The following is an 18,788-nucleotide window of genomic DNA, read 5'->3' as shown; positions in this document are numbered from 1 at the left end:
ATTTGTGAGACTATATGAGACTAACATCCTTTATCTATTTTCAGTGTATTCACCACTGTGCTGTCCTGATATTAATGACTGTGTGAAAGAAACAGATTCACAAATGTAAGCAATTATTTTAGTAAATGTTTCTATTAAATGTTGGCAGCACATTTGGCTCAAACCTCCTCACATCTGACAGGAACTGGTCTGGGACGTGAACATGACCCCAATTAAAGCACAAGGAGTTATCCGAGTTCCAAAGTTAGCAAAAATCAGAGCTACCAGTGAGCCGTGTGTCAGCAGTTTCTCTTTCACATTGAGATCTAACCGCAGAACGTTCAGAGGATAAAAGCCGCTGTGAGAAATGAAAGAGGATCAGCACGAGCTGATGAATTCAGCCAGTGCGATCGTCCTGCTGTAGGTGACTGTTTACTGTCCGACTTTTATATTCACTCTTCAGGTCAGATAAATTAAAAATATATAAGAAAAGACTTGATAACGTGATTATAAATGTTGCTCAATACAGATATGAACAAGAAAATGTGGTTGGTGTTTTATTTCAGTCTGTTAGTGTAAAGACGATTTAAATAAACAGCAAAAAACTGGATTTTTTACATTGTTGTACTTATAAATGAAGGATTAACTCGACAAAGTGAAAACGTTTTAGCATTTTAGCATCTGCAGCTGCAAATCTTCCTGGCTACACCTACAGGCTTTGTGCACCCGGTTTTAGGCAGTTTATCCCATTCTTCATGACAGATCATCTCAAGCTCCGTCAGACTGGATGGCAACAGGGTTGCCAGATTTCTACAGTACCGTATTTCAAAACCCGGCATAATGCACGGACAATCGCCCAAACATACTCATGAAAATCATTAAACTAATTAACTGCTAATCTCTTACAGATGTGATATTATACATTCGTAGTGAAATATTTTTATTTGCAATGTCGTGATACCATAAAACTTGCCAATATCCCATACACTGGATGGCAAGCATCTGTAAACTGACACCTGAAGGTCTCTCTACTGATGTACCTGGAAACACAATATGGAGCACAACAGCAGAGATTTCAGTTTTAATTTGTAATTTTATTTCCGCTTCATCATTATGTATAGATGTATCATAATCACAATAGATGAAATAGGCAAGAAAATTCATTTAAAATCAAATCAGTGTTGTTTTGGCTGTATGCTTTGGGTCATTTTCACCCCATTTTTGAGTTTGAGAGATAAATACTGCCCAATTCACACCTTCAGCTACACTGGAGTGGTTGAACATGAAGAAAACTGAGTTCCAGTTGAACCTGATCGACATTGCTGTGCCACCACTGGTAGAATCTAAAGCAAAAATGTGCCCATCAGGTACAAAAACACACAAGCTACTTTCGATGTCATTAAATTAAAAGCATAACATTTTAACAACTAAACAGAACATTTTTTATCTTTTACTGATCTCTGCTTTACCACACCTGTCCGACAAATAGCTGACTAATGTTTTAAACATTTGCTAATGTGCTGAAATGTTAATGTGCAGCGCAGGTGTAGAGGAAATGTTCCAAATTATACATTTATATGCAGTAAAACATTTATTCATAAACTCAAAAATAGTCTCAGCACGGTTTTGTTTAAACAGAATACCTCAAAACCCTGAACTGCACAAAGCAAATAGATTTTCAACAAAGCTTTACACAAAGTCTTTACACAAAGAATAGAAAATAAAAATGTAACCTGGTCGATCATCTGGATCATCTGAATCACCCAACAGCTTCTCAGTATGTAAACTGGCCCAGCTTTGAATGAAGACCTGTGATGTCCTGAAAAGGACTGGTGCCCTGTTTAGGACGTACGACATTCCTGAGCTCATGAAACAAAATAAATAAGCGATTAAGCCTAAAGCTCTTCTCTAAGCTGCTGAAACGGCTCTTCAGTGTCCATCAGCCACCGCTGGTACGCCGCCACAGGGTCCATGTTCCAGTGTTTATGGAAGGAGATGGGGCTCTGACGAAGCAAAAGCTCTTTGGGGTAATCGTCAGGACGCGCCTGTGAACCACAAACGAGATTGTTACGACACCACAGTGAAGCATGTGGAGCATTACAATGCTCAATAAAAAGTTGTTGCCTTTTAAGAGCTCTGGGCTAATGTTAGCACTGAATGTCGTTTTGATCAGGACCATTTCCACTACGTGTGCAAAAGTATGTATTGGAACCACCCATGATAATCCAATTCTTATGTTCAGCATTAAAAACTCCATGAAAAATCCATAAAGCTCTGAGGAAACATGTTTTTTAAAGTGAACTTGGTGCATAACCAAGTTGTGCTTCTTCATCATATGGACTAGTTACCAGACATTCAGTAATTTGTTATGATTTTTTGGTAGAGAGCAAAAATCACCAAGGCAGCAGAGCATCCCTGAATCATGACAGTACCATCACCATGTTTGATGTTTAAATAGTTTTGAGTGAAATGCTGTATTGAATTTGTGCCAAATGTTACAGAACAGAACGTGGTAGGCCGAGTGTCCTGTATACCTTGTGTGTACGTTCACTACCTGGTGAAACTGTGGACTGTGCGTGACTGGCAGTCCGAGCGCGGTGAGACACTTTCCCAGCACCATGTCGTCAGGAGCATCGGCACTGTAACAGCTACAGCTACTGGAGAGGATTCTAAACACTGCCGCTCTACTGAACACCATACTGCAAAGAAAACACACACATTTTTACGAGGACACAATACAAAGCACTGGCGCTGTTGTTGTGAGTATCGACTGAAAGAATATGCAAGCTAAAGTCTAAAATCACAATCTGAGAAGCATCGAACAGAAATGGTAATACGTAGTCAATGGACATTTCATAGAAATGATGTGATACGTTCTGATTTGCAGGTCAGGGAGAAAAACACTAGCAGATGCACTCTGAGCATAGTAAATAGGATCTGGAGGAAAGACCAAACAGCAGCGTATTAATTAATTAATTAATTAATCTAGGTGGGTTGTGAACAAGCATGCACTCGGGTTTCGGCAAGTGGAAAAACACTCAGCACAGCACAGGCAGCAAAATTACACAAATCCTTTACTTAACTAAAAGTCCAAAACCTTTTCCATAAATACATTTTCTTCTTACATAAACATAAACTTCTTTTTTTAAATCACGCTCTGTAATGGAGTTACATCTTATCTTCAGCTCAGGAACATATGATCTCACTGTCTCCCTAAAACTGTCTAATTAAGGTGGTGTTCAAGCTCACCTTTGAACGTCAGTGGTGCTACAGGTCTGGCCGTGCACTCAGCAGACACAGCCGGCCATTATTGTTGCTTATGAGAATGTCACACAAGCACCGATGATTTTGCGATGAGGTGTGACTGAGCCCTAGGTGTGATTTCAGCACGCCAGTTACTACAGTTCATGGTTTTTCAGGCTCTTATTGGAATCCTAGATCTTTAGACATGGGTTTGTAACATTTGCCAACATGTTTTGTCTTTGCTCTGCTGGTGTTTCCTCAGATTGAAGCACAGTGTTCTTGTAAAAAAAAGTAACTGCTTGCACTTGATGGTAAGGTTGGGAGGAGCAGGCTGAAATCAAGACTGGCTATGTCTAATGAACTAAAATGGCTTGTCATTTTAGCTAAATTCATGCGATTTTGAACACAGCCTTTGCCTTTTCGACGGCTTTACCATCACAACTGAAATTCCTAAGAAAGCGATCCCTGTAGGATAAGGTTTTTAAATTCAGTTCTTCCTTTTCAGATCTGTTTTCAGGATTGTCAGAAAGTAAAAGGCTTACCCGCCTCCACCCGTGATGTAGCTGTAGCTACCCGTGCCGAGGCTGTAGCCGTAGCGCTCTCCAATACTGACCGCTTCGTTGGGGTCATAGCAGCGCAGGAGCCTCCGGAGTCTGGGTAGACTGAGGAACAACCGCAGCACCGTCGGATACAGAAACACGTCAGTACATGACTGTCTGAGAAAGCTTTTTAACTAAGTAAATTTTATATTAAATACAAATTGTTCTTCCAACTGTGATTAATATATTTACTCCCTTTTTATTGGTATATAATCAGATTAAAAATGAGACTCTGATCATACGAGAGCGCAGTAACAGTGGGTCTCCGTGGCTGGACCTGATTTTCATGCTCACGTTCTGGATTCTGGATCAGCACGCTACAGGTGAGGGGTTTTGTTAACCTCTAGACAGTGTAGGGAACAGCGTGTACCTGTTGGTTTTGGCGGAAGATTCGCTACCTGATTAGGGTGTCGTCATCCACTATGAGCAGCCACGGTGCGCCAGTCACCCCTCCACTGGCAAACCGCCTCAGAATGGCAAATGACTTTGCACAGTGCCCTGAGAGATTAGAACAAACAATTACAGTGATCTCAATTCTGTACCTGATTACTAATACTGCATACACTACATTGCCGAAAGTATTCGCGCGTCTGCCTTCACACACATATGAACCTGAGTGACTCCCATTCTTAATCCATAGGGTTTAATATGATGTCGGCGGCAGCTATAACAGCTTCAACTCTTCTGGGAAGGCTTTCCACAAGGTTTAGGAGTGCGTTTATGGGAATTTTTGACCATTCTTCCAGAAGTGCATTTGTGAGGTCTCACAGTCTCCACTCTAATTCATCCCAAACGTGTTCTATCAGGTTGAGGTCAGGACTCTGTGCAGGCCAGTCAAGTTCTTACACACCAAACTCACTCATCCACGTCTTTATGGACCTTGTAGTGTATACTGTATTAACTATATAGTCAAAAGTATTTGGACGCATTTCCTATTTATTAAGTCAAAGTGTTTTAGCCACACTCTATACTATACTCTATACTAACAGGTATATTAAGTCAATTTGGGATAAATTAAAAAGTTAAGGTCCAACATCATTGCCTGACAATTCCCATAATCTTGTAGAAAGCCTTCCTAGAATAGTGAAGGGTGACGGGGCAACCTGAAAATATATAAAATACTCTGGAGGACTGTATTTTTGTCCCAAATTTATGAAGAACTTCAATAAAAATTTCTTCTTTCGTTGGACAAGTCGATTGCCGCATCTAGGGGTCGTTTTGTAAGCAGAAAAAAAGATCTTCCAGGTACTGCTACATTTATTAGAGCTGATATGGCAGACCTGAGCTGAGCCTTTACGTTAGCATGACTCAGGCGGGAAGGTAAACATCAGGTGTTGAGTTTTACACCATTTAAAACTACTAATGAACTTTGAGAGAGCTCTTTATATCAAAAAGAGTCTACATAAGTGTTTTATTGTTTATTATAAGATTCTGTTGATTTAGGTTGATCTGCGGTGGACCGAGTAGCTGGTTTGCTTGATTTGGTTGCGCCCACAAGTCCCTAGTTTTAGTTAGCATTCTAGTTTCCCTGGCAGAGTCTAATTTTCCAATTTTAGAGTTAATATAAAAATGCCATGAGCTGTACCAGCATTTTATCCTTTTGGAATACACAAACGCATCTACAGTGTATTCGTTCTCTTTAATACAACTTTCACAAGTTTAAAATTAGCATCATGATTGTTCTGAATTGTTTGTCTCATTACAGTCCAAAAACGATCAGTCCCAGAAATAACTGGACGCACTCTGGAATGTATAAAAAGAAAAAAAAAGCACTAAAAAACAAACTGATTCATTTGGGGGGAAAAAAATCGCGGCTGCTCTGGAAAGCAATCAGAGCTAATCTGTTCTTTGTCTCATCATCATCGAGTAAACAAAAGTGGCAGAGTACTGCATGCATAAACGAGACCAGTAAACAGACAGAAAAACCACTTTAAACCATAGAAAAGGTGTCCATCCATCAGCAGCTAAAGTGCCTGGAGAAAATTTTACCAGTTATAATCTTAAATATCATAAAAGCAATAGTACAACAATTCTGATCTAACATTATACTGTTATGAGGGATCAGCCCCTTAGAGCAACCATTACAAATTCCAATATCATCCTTACAACACCACAGCAGAACAACTGGCCTAAAAAATAATATATATTAATTCATTTATTCATTAATCAGGGTCGCAGTGGGTACGATTCACTGGGCAAAATGCAGGAAACACCCTGGACAGGTCGCAAATCCATCACAGGGCAAACACACTCACACACAAACACATTTACACTTAAGGCAATGCAAACTCCACACAGAAAGGAATCATCAACGGCTAAACCTAGGATTCAAACCCAGAACCTTTCTGCTGTGAGGCAACAGTGCTACGACTGGGCTGAACAGGAGTTCCTCATCTGCTGCAATTACGACCTCTGCTGGACAGAGACGGAGGATCATGCAGACTGAGGCACTTTGTGCGCTATACGGATTCCCATATGAACCCGCTGGTGAAAAGAAGTGGTCAAATATGACACATAATTTACACATATCATTAATTACATTATTAAGTAGTTATATTCATTATAAACATGAGTTCAGTCTTGTTTCCACCCCCTAACTGACAGTGTGACCATGTTATTTTATTATTTCTGTAACTTCTCATGTTCTTATTTTTCTCTGAATGAATTATTGAAATATTAAATACATTAAACGATCTGTTACAAATTTAAGGTCGCTTGTAAATTGACTAAAAATATAGTCTGAGACCCCTACAGCATAAATATAACCACACGTTTTGAAAAACAATCGTACATTATTTCAGATTTGTTTTGTGTTTGTTAGTAATGACAGCATACGGTCCATAATTTTAAGCATCAGCGGGTCGTTTGCTGTTACGATACTGTTATGGGGGTGCTTTAATGTTCTAAAAGTTTTATAAAAAAACAAATTCCTCCCTGCAGTAGCTGCTGAAAACCCAAAACACTTTTTACACCCAGCTGATCTCTGGATCCGATGTGAAGATGGATGACTTCTAACAAGCCATGCATTACAGTTTGTTCTAAGTCATTAATAATAAGGCTCCCTGAGCATGCTGGGGGTGTATTAATCAAAAACAGGGAACACACAGTACAGCAAAGAACATATCGTATGTATATCTGACTGACCGCTCTCTGTGTTGGGGATTCCCAGGTCGATGGTGGGGACAGCCGGGTCAGCGAGGTCACTGTAAAACTCCAGCGATGCGGCATCTTCAGCCCAGGTCTTCTTTACTACGGTCACTGAGGGGAAAAAATACGTAGATTAAGTGTATTTCTGAATTAATAATATATATAAAATTGGGTGTAATTAATGGTCATTGTGGGCATTGATGATTCAATTAAGAGCTACTCAAAGATAAGAAGCACAAATGCATGTGCAACAGCGTAAACCTGCTTAAAATTCAAGTAAACAGACTTGGAAAAAGGTTTTGGTCGAGGCCGTGTTATTTAGGGCATCATTTACCTTCCCAAAGGTTTCTGTCTTGCCATTCAGCCATAAAGGCCCAAATCTGCCATAAAGGCTTGACAGTCGTTCTGCCTCTCACATACGATCACTCAGGTTTGCTGATGGTGAGAGAGGTGGCCGCTGATGTCCTGAGAGAGCCCTCACCTCAGGTACCTCAGGCTATACTCTTAATATTAATTATTTTGTTTATATTGCATTTTAATGTCACTTTAATGATAATTCGATGTTTTACTGAAGACAGAAACACTTTGTTGTACGTCATTAGTTCAGGTAGAATGCATTTTATGCATTTTAGGACTAATTAATGCAAAAATCCAGGTGCTGCGACTACAAATACGATAACCACACACGCGCCGGTTCCATTTTCGGCATTTCAGTGCGCTGTTTAGCTTTTACACACGCTTTTAGCTAATGTGTGCTAATAAGGCTAAAAATGCAGTACCTTTTAGCACCATTTAACATGCAGCAGTTACTACAAACCAAGTCTGATCATGTAAATTGCTGCAATTATGTGTGGCGAACGTGTCAGCTGATTTGTAGGATCGTTCCCAAAGTACTTATCTCCTCGCCTGTCCCGTACCACAGAGAGAGGACGGGCATTTTAATTTATTATAAGATTCAGCTAACTGACCACAAATACTAGATCATTGCTGGAAAAACACAAAAGTATTTCAGTAATTCAGTGCTGAGAAAAATACATTTGCTCCCTTTTGATGCTCTATATTTTTAGCAAACTGTAATATCAAGCTCTCGAGGCCGAATCTCAGCTCTGCTATCAGCCGGCCAGACGCCTACACAGACAAGATTGGCTGTGTGTCTATAAAGGGCAGGACAGTGGCTGAACGGGGGGGGGTTCCTCATAACTGCTGCAATTACGACCTCCGCTGGACCGAGACGGAGGATCATAGAGATCGATAGGCACTTTGTGCACTATACGGATCCCCATATGAACCCGCAGATGAAAAGAAGTGGTCAAATATGACATATGATTTACACATATTATTAATTACATTATTAAGTAGTTATATTCATTACAAACACGAGTTTAGTCCTGTTTCCACCCTCTAACTGACAGTGTAACAATAAATATTTATAGAATTTCTAAACAAAAGGTAATCAAGAATGCTGAACACATATTAAACTTCATTTGCATAATGTTCTCTTCCAGATTTTTTGTGTTATAATTTAAGTGTACTTAAAAATCCCAGATGTTCATGATCCACATTTTTTGAATCAGAGTCGAATTATCAAGATGATTTCATTACCGTTTTATTGTTATAGGCTAATTAGACTGATTGGCCCGACAGTTGTTTCTAATCAAAAACACGGTTCAAATAAAAATGAAAGGAACAACATGTATCATAAATTCAGCCTTGTTTTTATTAGAGCAAAGATCATAGCCAGAAGCTCATACTACGCACCTCTGTTATGGTGGAATTTTTGACAAGTCTTCACTGCGACAAACAGATCCGTGCTCTCCACGAGGTTCCCCTAAAGAGAGACGCACAGCAGCAAACGTTCCAGCCGTACCATATAAATAATATTTAAATAAGAACTTCTTAAGACATTATAAGAGACGAGCGGTGCTCAAGGTTAAACAAGACACAGAGGAAGCTGGTTTGGACTGAAAAGGTTCTTCTCCAACCAGGTGGAACGTCCATTACGGAGCAGTTGTTCAGCTTAGGAGGTGCCAAAGGTGCCACACACCTATAATGAGCAAATAATGTGCTGGAACAATATACAACATTATACAGTGCTGTAAAAATAAGGAGGATTTTGGATCTTCAAAAAGCATGTAGCGTTAGAGAGAAGTTCTTGGTTCGATTTTGTATTTGATTCTACAATTCTCATCTCTGCAACTGGCCAATTACTGGCTCATCTATGGTGTGGGAATGCAGAAGGGGGTTCCTCATAACTGCTGCAATTACGACCTCTGCTGGCTGATCGATGGTGCTGCTATGAGATTCTCAGTGCATGTGGTCGGTGCTGGGGCCATATTAATTATGACCTTTATCAGTCAGGAGTGAAGGTCTGCAGCAGCAGAGGTGAAATCTGATCGGGGAATTGGATATGACTAGATTGGGAGGATTGAACTACATTGGACAGTAAAAATAAATAACATTTCTACAGTAGCATTAACATCAGAGTAAATCAGGTAAATGTACTTTTCAGGGCAAACTGGTAGATTAAACGTGACACTTATAAAGTAATTAACCAGTTAACCTACACAGCTCGGCAGATACGTGTTGACGGTAGTAGCGCAGTGCTCAGTGTTTGACGAGTCGTGCAGTTCAGAGCAGAATTCACGCACAGCAGTCAAAGCAGGTCCTCGTCCATCTTCCCAAATATACAGAGCAACCTGTAAAGGTGCAGATAACAGCTCAGTACAGAAAAAACTATATATATATATAGAACATACATGGATTAAAAAACTACAATAGAAATATTATAAGAAAGTGAAGAGAATGTTCCGGAGACGGTCAGGTGTCCATAATAGGAAGGACCAGACAGTTCGGAACATCCTCTTGGAGCTGGAAATCAATATAAAAGAATAACCAGGGTGGAGATAGAGCGCTATGGCAGCTCTCTTTTAGGAACAGGGAGTCTTATTCCTCCTGACAGAGAAAGAAAGAGTAAATGAAAAAGAACTGAAGTCTCTCAGCATCACGGATGCTCAGACTTCCCAGCAGCGACATATTTGACAAAAGCATCACAGTGTATGATCGATGCTACCGAAAATGAAGAGGGGAGAATTAATGGAAACCAGATAAATGCTGGAGGGACGAGAACTGGCTGCGTTCCGTAAGCGTGAACCAGCAGAGACGAGAGAAGCCGTGGGGAGAGGTATTTTTTGAAAGCTTCACACGTTGTTAAAATAAAAGTAAACCTAATGTTTAGAGCAAGTTTAAAAGTGGCTGAGGGATTACTTTTAATGCCCTGCTCGCTAGACGTGCCATTCTTCGTCTACCCTCAACTGGTGGCTAGAGGAGCTCGTGGGTAATATTAAACTGGAAAAGCTAAGCGCCCACAAGTTGGGGTCTCTAGATGTTTACCAAAAGCTGGTCGCCTGTGCTCAGTATTACTGATGAATGTTGTATCGCTCCAGAGGGCGACACTGTGGCTAAGTGGGTAGCACTGTTGCCTCACAGCAAGAAGGTCTTGGGTTCGATCCCCAGGCGGGGCGGTCCGGGTCCTTTCTGTGCGGAGTTTGCATCTGTTTGTGTCTGTGTGGGTTTCCTCTGGGTGCTCCGGTGTCCTCCCACAGTCCAAAAACATGCAGCCAGGCTAATTGGAGACACTGAATTGTCCTATAGATACCTAGCCACTAGGATGCATAAACCAGTGCATTATAGTGCCAGTCGCAAGCCCGGATAAATAGAGAGGGTCGTGTCAGGAAGGGCATCCGGGGTAAAAAACTGTGCCAAATCAATAATGCTGATCACAATCGAGGAAATAGTTGTATTACTCCAGAATAGGAGACAGAGGTGGGTTGTTGTCTTTTTAGCTTCATCTTTCATTCCTTGTAGGTTTTTTAATAAAGAAAAAGGTTCATAAAGAGCCTCTAAACTTAGTCAAAGAAGCTGTTTGACATGTTTTTATGTTGCTACATAATAATTAGTAATGAAGTGTGAAGACGTGTCACGTCAAAGACGTCAAATTGTTAGTCATACAGACTCATTATTATTTTTATTTGGTGCTCTGATAAGTGAATAAATAAAATCACTCATAATCAGAAATAAAAGCTGTGGCGGTGCCCTCGAGAATATTCTGTACGTTTCGTACCTTTGGTTTGATTTCTTTAAATGGTTTTAAGTAATTCATTTTATCCACCTGTTAGGAACGGATGTGGCAGAAACACCTAAACTCAATCAATGAGGACTGTCCACATACTTTTGACCATGTACTATAAGACGAACGTACCTCGTGCTTAAGGTCGATGGTGAAATCCGATCTGGGCGGCTCATGCTTCACACGGTCCGCCAGCCTGAAATATCAACCCGGTGCATTAATTACACTTTATATTTACAGTTAAACGAGCTGCTTGTAATTAAATCACTGCAGAGTCGAGCTCACTGTGTAAAATCTCACCTTTTCACCAGAGAGCAGCTCAGGGCCCAACCAGCAGCAAAGTCGGGGTAGCTGAAGGCCCCCAGCTCTTCTGAGAAGGCGTAGTGGTGGATGATGGTGGCTTCATCGTCAGTAAGAGCTCGTCCCAGAAACCACTCCTGCCGGGCGACAGTTTTCAAACACACCACAAAAGCAGGTTATTCCATATTAGTGTTTTTATGACTTTAATAAAAACACCCGATTCAACCAGTGAGTCCTGATGCCAAACACAGATCACAGCAGTTGTTTCCTCGTTTGAGATTCAGGTTCGAGTCTAGATCAGATTTCAGGACCGAAATCAGTGCGAACGCCGGAGGCTAGGATTTCACGATTCTAAAATTACATCTAGAATAAACAGCACTTGTACTGATTTTATCCTGGAAGTCAGTCCTGCTGAGAGAGAAAGAGAGAGAGCGTTTTCCAGGTATCGACTCATTAAAATAAATAATAGATCGATCAATCAGTGCATGTCACATGGCCAAAAGACTCCCAATGCCAGTAATTAAGAGTGGTTTCTATATCACCAAATGACTGCTAACGATACAATAAAATCAAGCCGTCAGTTTGATTAAACAGCTCGGTAAATTTTTATATTACTGTCATCTGATGTCTCAAGATGCTCCAAACCACTGCGATCATTATATGAAGTGTTTGTATAGTCGAGCAGTCACACACTAGTCTAAGATCAGAATGTCGGGGATCAGGTGGAGCAGTGTAAAGCACATCACTGTTAGACTCTTGAGCTGTGGAGCCATTCTCTGCCCACATTTGATGTCTAACCTACAATCGTGGGCTTTGGGGTTGAACCCTACCTACCCAAATGTGTGAGTATGCGCGTATATGGGTGTATGCAAACTATAAATATAAAGTTTAAGGGTAGTGAAGGTGTTGCGTAGCCTTTTTTCAATCAAATACTCAAGCAAATACATTTACGCTGCACTGTATGGGGCAATATTGTCCAATTATTGTCAAACAGTAGCAAGAACAGCAAACCGGAAGGAAAACTCACTTTCTTCGAGTCAAATCTTCCAAGGACTTGCAGAAGTCTGGTGAGATCGAGAACAGTCTCCTCCTCCAGGAAGAAAATCCATGAGGAGCTCCGGCAGTATCCGTCAGCCAGGCTAGGAGACGAATCCAAACGGTAAAACATCACCAAAGTGCGAATATGAGACGAATCTGCATTTGTGTGGATTAAGCATCAGATCCAGTGTTACAGCTCCACATGTATCTGTGTTCATCTGGATTTTCCTCCCTGTTTCACTTTTACACTTGTGTTACAGCTCAGAATCAGAATCAGAATCAGCTTCTCCCAGAGTCTCAAACGCTTCTGGTTGAAAATAAAGCTTAACGTGGTTTAATGTAGTAAAAGAAGGAGACAGGAGCACTAAACTTCTCTTCATTATTACTGCTCATAAGTTCCTCCCCTAATCACATTCCTCACTCGCTGTTTTACTACAATAAGTCACGTTAAGCTTTACCGCATCATATCAAACAGTTCGTCTCATTGGAGGAGCTTTGAAAAGGTCAACGAACAGCAAACAGGATCAGAGTTTAATCAGGTGAACTTTAATGTACTTTAGTGTTTATGTAACCTTGGTGTGTTTATTCGGACACGAGTGGACTCACCGAGGCAGCGTCGGAAGGATCCCCCAGTTCCCGCTGTACTCCGACAGCTTGTGCAGCAGCAGAACATCTGGAAACCCCTGTAAAATACAACAGGCTTTGTTTTTTTATAAGAGTTAAAGTTACATTTGTCTCTCGACAAGAACACAGAGCAGACGATGCTGAGGTTACTAACCACGCTCAGACTCAGGTGCTGGTGTTTATACTGGGAGAATTTGCATTATTAGGAGCATCTGGAATTCTGTGGAAAATAAAATAATTCCATGGAGCAGTTTTGCTTCTGCGTTTAATAAAGGGGGCAGGATGCTTAGCCAACGAATGCATAAATATATTTCAGTCAGACGTTAACAAACGATTTCTGAGTGTTGTCAAGAAAGTAAGGCATTTATTTTCAATGTTATCAATGTGGGTTTTATCAAAATAGACATAAATATTATATAATAATAATAATTAAATAAACTTGTACGCGGACGCCCCCTTGTGGAGGCTTTATGTTACATGTTGTGTATACAGAGTAGAACGCATTGTGTTGAAAATCATGGACAAAACCCTGTTGTAGGACGGTCTATAATGCCAGTAACTTTGTGTCAGCAACCCATTCCTTGCTAGTGATTGACAAATTCCTTAGAAATGGACTGTCCCCATTTCCAAACAAACCTCGGCAGGGTAAGAATTAGCGTCAATAATTCACACTCAGCAAAACAGCTGAACGATTAGCTAGATCTACCTGTCCTTGATGAAGAAGGTCAGCTCTGGTCTGCTCTGCCCTCTGGATGTGGTACGAGTTCCTCTGGCTCTGAATCACAAATACGACCTTCCTGAGAGCTGACCGAGAGACGGAGAGTGGAAAAAACGGTCAGATAAAAAAAATAATACGACATTAAACACTTTTCCCTGTAATAACACAGCCAAAGTGCCTTAAAAAGTGCCAAGCCTATAAACATTAATTTGTTTATTTATTTTCACTTATGCTTCATTCTGGTCAGGGTCACTAAGTGCACGGCAGGAGTTTAGCCTCATCAGGATGTCAAACTACTTCATTTTCACACAGAAGTCACAATCTAGGGGGAATATATCATAGCAAATCCACCTTTTGCTGGATGGTGGGAAGAAACCAGGGTACCAGGGAAAGCCACATGAGGTCATGGTACCACTGACCATAAATAGAAACCAAGGAGATTGGACCCTCAAAGGCGAGGAAGTAATAATAGAAATAAATAAATAAATAAACTAAGTGTTGTTGGTGCTAGGGCAGCGGTCCCCAACCTTTTTTGCACCACGGACCGGTTTCATATAAGATATAATTTGACGGATTGGCGGGGCGGAACGATTTAACAATACTACTCACAAATTATGTAAAATGAGCTTTTTTGCTGCAACGAGATGCTGCTCCCACCTAGTGGTGATATGAGGCAATAACACTCCAAATGAAAGCAGTAAAAACAGCTTTTCTTGAGATCTACGGGATGGAAGATCCCTTAGCAAGTTTAAAATCTTTATTAAATATAGTTTTATTAATATAGTAGATTCCCACATGGACACAATTAATCCAGCCAATCCACCATCCGAGTGTTTTCAGGATGTGTAAAGAAAACCAAAGTACCAAAGTCATAGTGTCTGAAAGCTTCCAGGTTGTGATGATCATTTATGTAAAGAAAGGTTGGGTAAATAATTCTTACGATGTTTAGCCCAGAACAAGCACTAAAGGTACAACAACTTTTACATTACAAAGATCATTGGGTGCACTCCTAACGCATTAAGTCCAGGCAGGAGATATTAGGCAGATTACCCTTAAAAGCCCTTAAATAAATGCTTAGTTCACCTAGAGTAAAAAGGCAAATCATAGTTAGATCCTCAGCATTTTATAACTCCTGGACAGATAATCGATAATGAAGAGACAATGTGACCCTGGGCATGTGGGTAAATTTATTAAGCTTCCTGTAAAAATAAGAGTAAATCCTAATACTGCGGCTTCACAGAGTGGTTCAGTTTCACAGGATCACCAGATTACAGGTTTGAACCAGAACAGAAAGAGACAAGATAAGGAACGATTTCTGAAATGCCCCCAGACATCATTTTTCAGACTTCCATCTCTTTAAATTGGAGACCTGGTTTCATTTCTACTAAAATCATATAACACTAGGGTTTTAAGTCATTTTCTGGTAACTTCAAACCTTAATTGGGTTGAACCCTGGTGCGTTTACCTTCTCGGTGCAGTTTATTTAGGTGGGTGACTATAGTACCACAATGCAGTGACCCAAATGCAGGAAAACCAGAACGGCCAGTGTATTCTGTCATATCAAAAATTGCACATTTCAAATTTAATTAAATTTAATACAATATATTGGGCCATATAGTGTGTGTGTGTCCATTATCTTAAATAGCGTAGAAACATTTTCCCCTTAAATGAACACTTTAAGCAAGTTTTTAATTTAAAAATAGCATGGTGTAAGTGAATAAGCTGATATTCTTCATTATTACAGAACTCACCGGTGAGAGGACTGACGGCGCTGTGCTTGTCCACTTCTCTCTGAGATGAAAGAATAAAGAGCCGAGACTGAATAACAACAACATACAACAATAAACCTTCAATAAACCTGAATAGTTTCATTACCAACAGCTACTGATAAACTCAATTGATCTTGATGTTAATTTTACCCCTCAAAGTGCTCATTTGAGTCCAGCGAGTATCAGACATTGAAAACAAAGCAATGGTTTTGGTGATGTTAATTAGTTAAGTATTCTAATTATAATTAGCTGCTAACACAGACTGTGTGGGACACTCAAATAAGTGTTTTTCTATTTCTAATTCCCTCATAAAATTAAGTCAAATGACCGATAAATATGTACTTAGCAAGATCCAGCCCCTAATCTGCTAATGAAATAGCCCCTCTTAGGTAGTAAAGCAGTGGAACAAGAGGTATCATCTCAAATCTACACTGGATGATTGAAAAAGAAGAAATTCCAGTGATGAGAAGAAAGTCAGTATATGTTTTGTTACTGTGTAGACCACATTGGATGTCCTCAAATACCAGAGCATCTCAGTAATCAAAACAGAATCTCTACACCAATCAACAAACCACAGATCCACAGTCCTGACAGAAAATGGACAAACAGACTGGTTCTATTTTGGAAAAGGGGTCAGACACATCTGCATTCAGCGTGCATGTCACCGTTTCTGTTTGATTCAGGATTTAAGATTGGTGGAAGCAGTAGTGAACTCACTGTGACACTAAATCATCGTCCCTGTAACATCCCCAACCCACCATGATGGCATTTTAGGGCCACTGTTATTTATTTACTTATTTTTGTTGTACTTATTTTGAAATTAAAGTCACTATTTCAAGAATTAAGTTGTAATATTTTATAAAAACTGCTTTATCATAGCTTTATAGTATAGTTTAGTATAATAACTTTATACATTCAATATATCACTACTGTTTAATTGTTAAAGTGTATTGTAAAACGTGTTACTGTATTATTATTACTCCACATAGTGGAAAACATGCTGATTGTATCGTGACAGCCCTGCTACACAGACATGTTTTCATCTCTCTTTTTTACACATTTACCAAGGTTAAAGTATTAATTCTCGAATTGACTGAAACTGAGTAGAAATTACACTTGGAAGTCTCAGAAACGATGCTCATACGAAAAGTTGGAGACTTGAAAACGTCAGTTTCAGTGGCTAGTTTGGAGTAATTCTTTATTTATCTACACACAGCCAAATGGTTTCACCTACAGTTAGGTCACAGACACTAAAATAGCAAATAATTCGTAACTACTACTGTTAAACAGTACAGTACAGTGAGCACTTGAACGTTGCATGAACCCAAACGCAGTTCTGATTCTCACTTGAAATCCACCTACTGTTCCACCAGTCCTGCCACTGTACACAGCATCTGTAAAACACAGAAAATAGGTTCTTATTGAGTAGTCAGGAGCATATAAAGAGCATAATTATTACAAGCTTGTGTCGAAATGATGGGTTGTAGGAACTGGACGAGGCTACTCACCAAACCAGAGAAAACAGCAGGACAAAATCAGACAATGCATCTGTTAAGCACGTTTTTTATAGCCGGATACGCACTGCTGTTCAGAACGGGTTATAAAACGAGCTCTATAATAGCGATATATTTATTTTTACTCATATATATAACAGCCCAAAATCCTTAATTACGTTCCAGATACCGTTTATGTAAGTAGATGCTCGATGAATGAGCAGAGCTATTATGGGTAAATGGCGCCCACTAGCGGTTACTGGTGTTCATTACATATGCAGATTCTATAACCAACAAAAACAAAGACTATACTGGATTATATTCATTATTATATTTACAAAATGCTTCTTCCTGACTGGGGTCAGCAATACACCTTTGTCAGGGAGCAAATCCATCGCAAAACACTTACACATTTACTCAGTTATACACAGGATTTATTACAGTAGGCAGTACACATTGTGCACGTTTTGAAATTGACAGGAAACCTTAGTACCCGAGCAAAAACACACAGACACAAGGTGAAGAATTTATTACAGACAATAAATCGCCTCTGAGGACATTTAATATAGTTTTCAAGTTCTTTGTGCATCCTGTCCCAAGCACTAAAGACTAAACAAAATCTACCTACCTCATCTTTTACACTCCTGGCTTTTTAAAACAGGCCAGTATTTTATTATTGTGATTAAATATTCATGCTTTTTCTAATATTGTGACATCACTTATAGATCACTGGAATAAAGTGTGCTTTGTTTTCCAAACCATAATGTAACCACAATGTAACCATAATGTATTGGTTATTATCTGGTTATTATCTGGTTATTATTATTTGTTTGAATTATGGAACACACATGACCAGGTAGGCTTGGTGGGTAGCACAGGTCCTGGGTTTGATTCACAGGTGGAGCGGTTCAGATCCTTTCTGTGTGGAGTTTGCATGTTTTCCCTTTGTCTGTGTGGGTTTCCTCCGGGTGCTTCGGTTTTTGCTTCAAGTCCAAAGACTACACAACAGTCAGGCAAATTGGAGCTACGTAAATTGCCCTGAGTGTGTTGTTTGTTTGTGCTGTGATGGACTGACGGCCTGTCTGAGGTGTTTCCCACTATTTGCCCTCTAAATCGGACCCACTGCGACCCTGATGACTGAATGAATGAGTCAATAAAGGAATGAATGAATAAACTCACCAAATAAATTACGTCACTTGCATACTAGCCCTGTAATACCGGTTATAACCACTAAATGTCACTGCGGTCTTTCTTTCCTGAATTCAGACAGACAGTGAACTGAATGAGCTCATGATGGTGGTGATGTTTACTGCAGCACATCAGTGATGATCTCATCCTGTAGTTTCACTTCATTTAGGTCTTAGCTGGTTTGTTCCCAGTCCTACAGGCAGTGATGTGATGGACCTGTTTCCCAAAGCCTCTCACGCCATCCCTAACCTAAGTGCTAACAAATGAAACCATGGTAGACCTTTGCTTATAGGGTAAGTGATCATATGTAACACATAAACACCTTTATGGATATTAAGGTCAGCCTTGAATTAAAAGCTGCTGGAACAACAAGTTAGTTTTAATTAACCATGTGCTTAGTTAGAAGTTGCTGCTCCAAATTCAGATTCATGGACTTCAGCCTTGTATTACACTCTCTAACACCAAGGCTGTGTAAACCTCACCCATGTTCCAACAGACTCTTATTTTTGGAACACCTATTTTTAGTGGGTTGAATTTACATTTGACTATCCAAACAGAATTCGA

General features: G+C 39.9%; 1 protein-coding gene across 1 annotated transcript; it reads right to left on the bottom strand.

Annotated features, from left to right (window-relative positions):
- Nucleotides 1–1,635: 1,635 nt before the first annotated feature.
- b3glctb (beta 3-glucosyltransferase b) lies at nt 1,636–17,669 on the bottom strand. Its single transcript, XM_063013801.1, has 15 exons — nt 17,665–17,669; nt 16,931–16,937; nt 15,526–15,592; nt 13,763–13,860; nt 13,039–13,115; nt 12,422–12,533; nt 11,395–11,531; nt 11,227–11,290; nt 9,533–9,664; nt 8,727–8,796; nt 6,966–7,079; nt 4,220–4,319; nt 3,765–3,884; nt 2,534–2,678; nt 1,636–2,024 (listed from the first exon to the last, which is right to left on the bottom strand). The coding sequence occupies exons 1-15, from the start codon at nt 17,667–17,669 to the stop codon at nt 1,875–1,877; spliced, it is 1,398 nt and encodes a 465-aa protein (XP_062869871.1). The 3' UTR covers nt 1,636–1,874.
- Between the last annotated feature and the right edge of the window lie 1,119 nt (nt 17,670–18,788).

Source organism: Trichomycterus rosablanca, chromosome 18 (assembly GCF_030014385.1).
Source record: "Trichomycterus rosablanca isolate fTriRos1 chromosome 18, fTriRos1.hap1, whole genome shotgun sequence".
NCBI classification, from domain to species: Eukaryota; Metazoa; Chordata; class Actinopteri; order Siluriformes; family Trichomycteridae; genus Trichomycterus; species Trichomycterus rosablanca.
This window is presented reverse-complemented; position numbering and strand designations above follow the sequence as displayed.

Coding starts and splice junctions, on each gene's coding strand:
- b3glctb (XM_063013801.1), bottom strand. Junction 7,080..8,726: donor AAAATTCCACCATAACAGAG/GTGCGTAGTATG, acceptor TTTTCCCCTCAG/TGACCGTAGTAAAGAAGACC. Junction 2,679..3,764: donor TACATCACGGGTGGAGGCGG/GTAAGCCTTTTA, acceptor TTTTCTTTGCAG/TATGGTGTTCAGTAGAGCGG.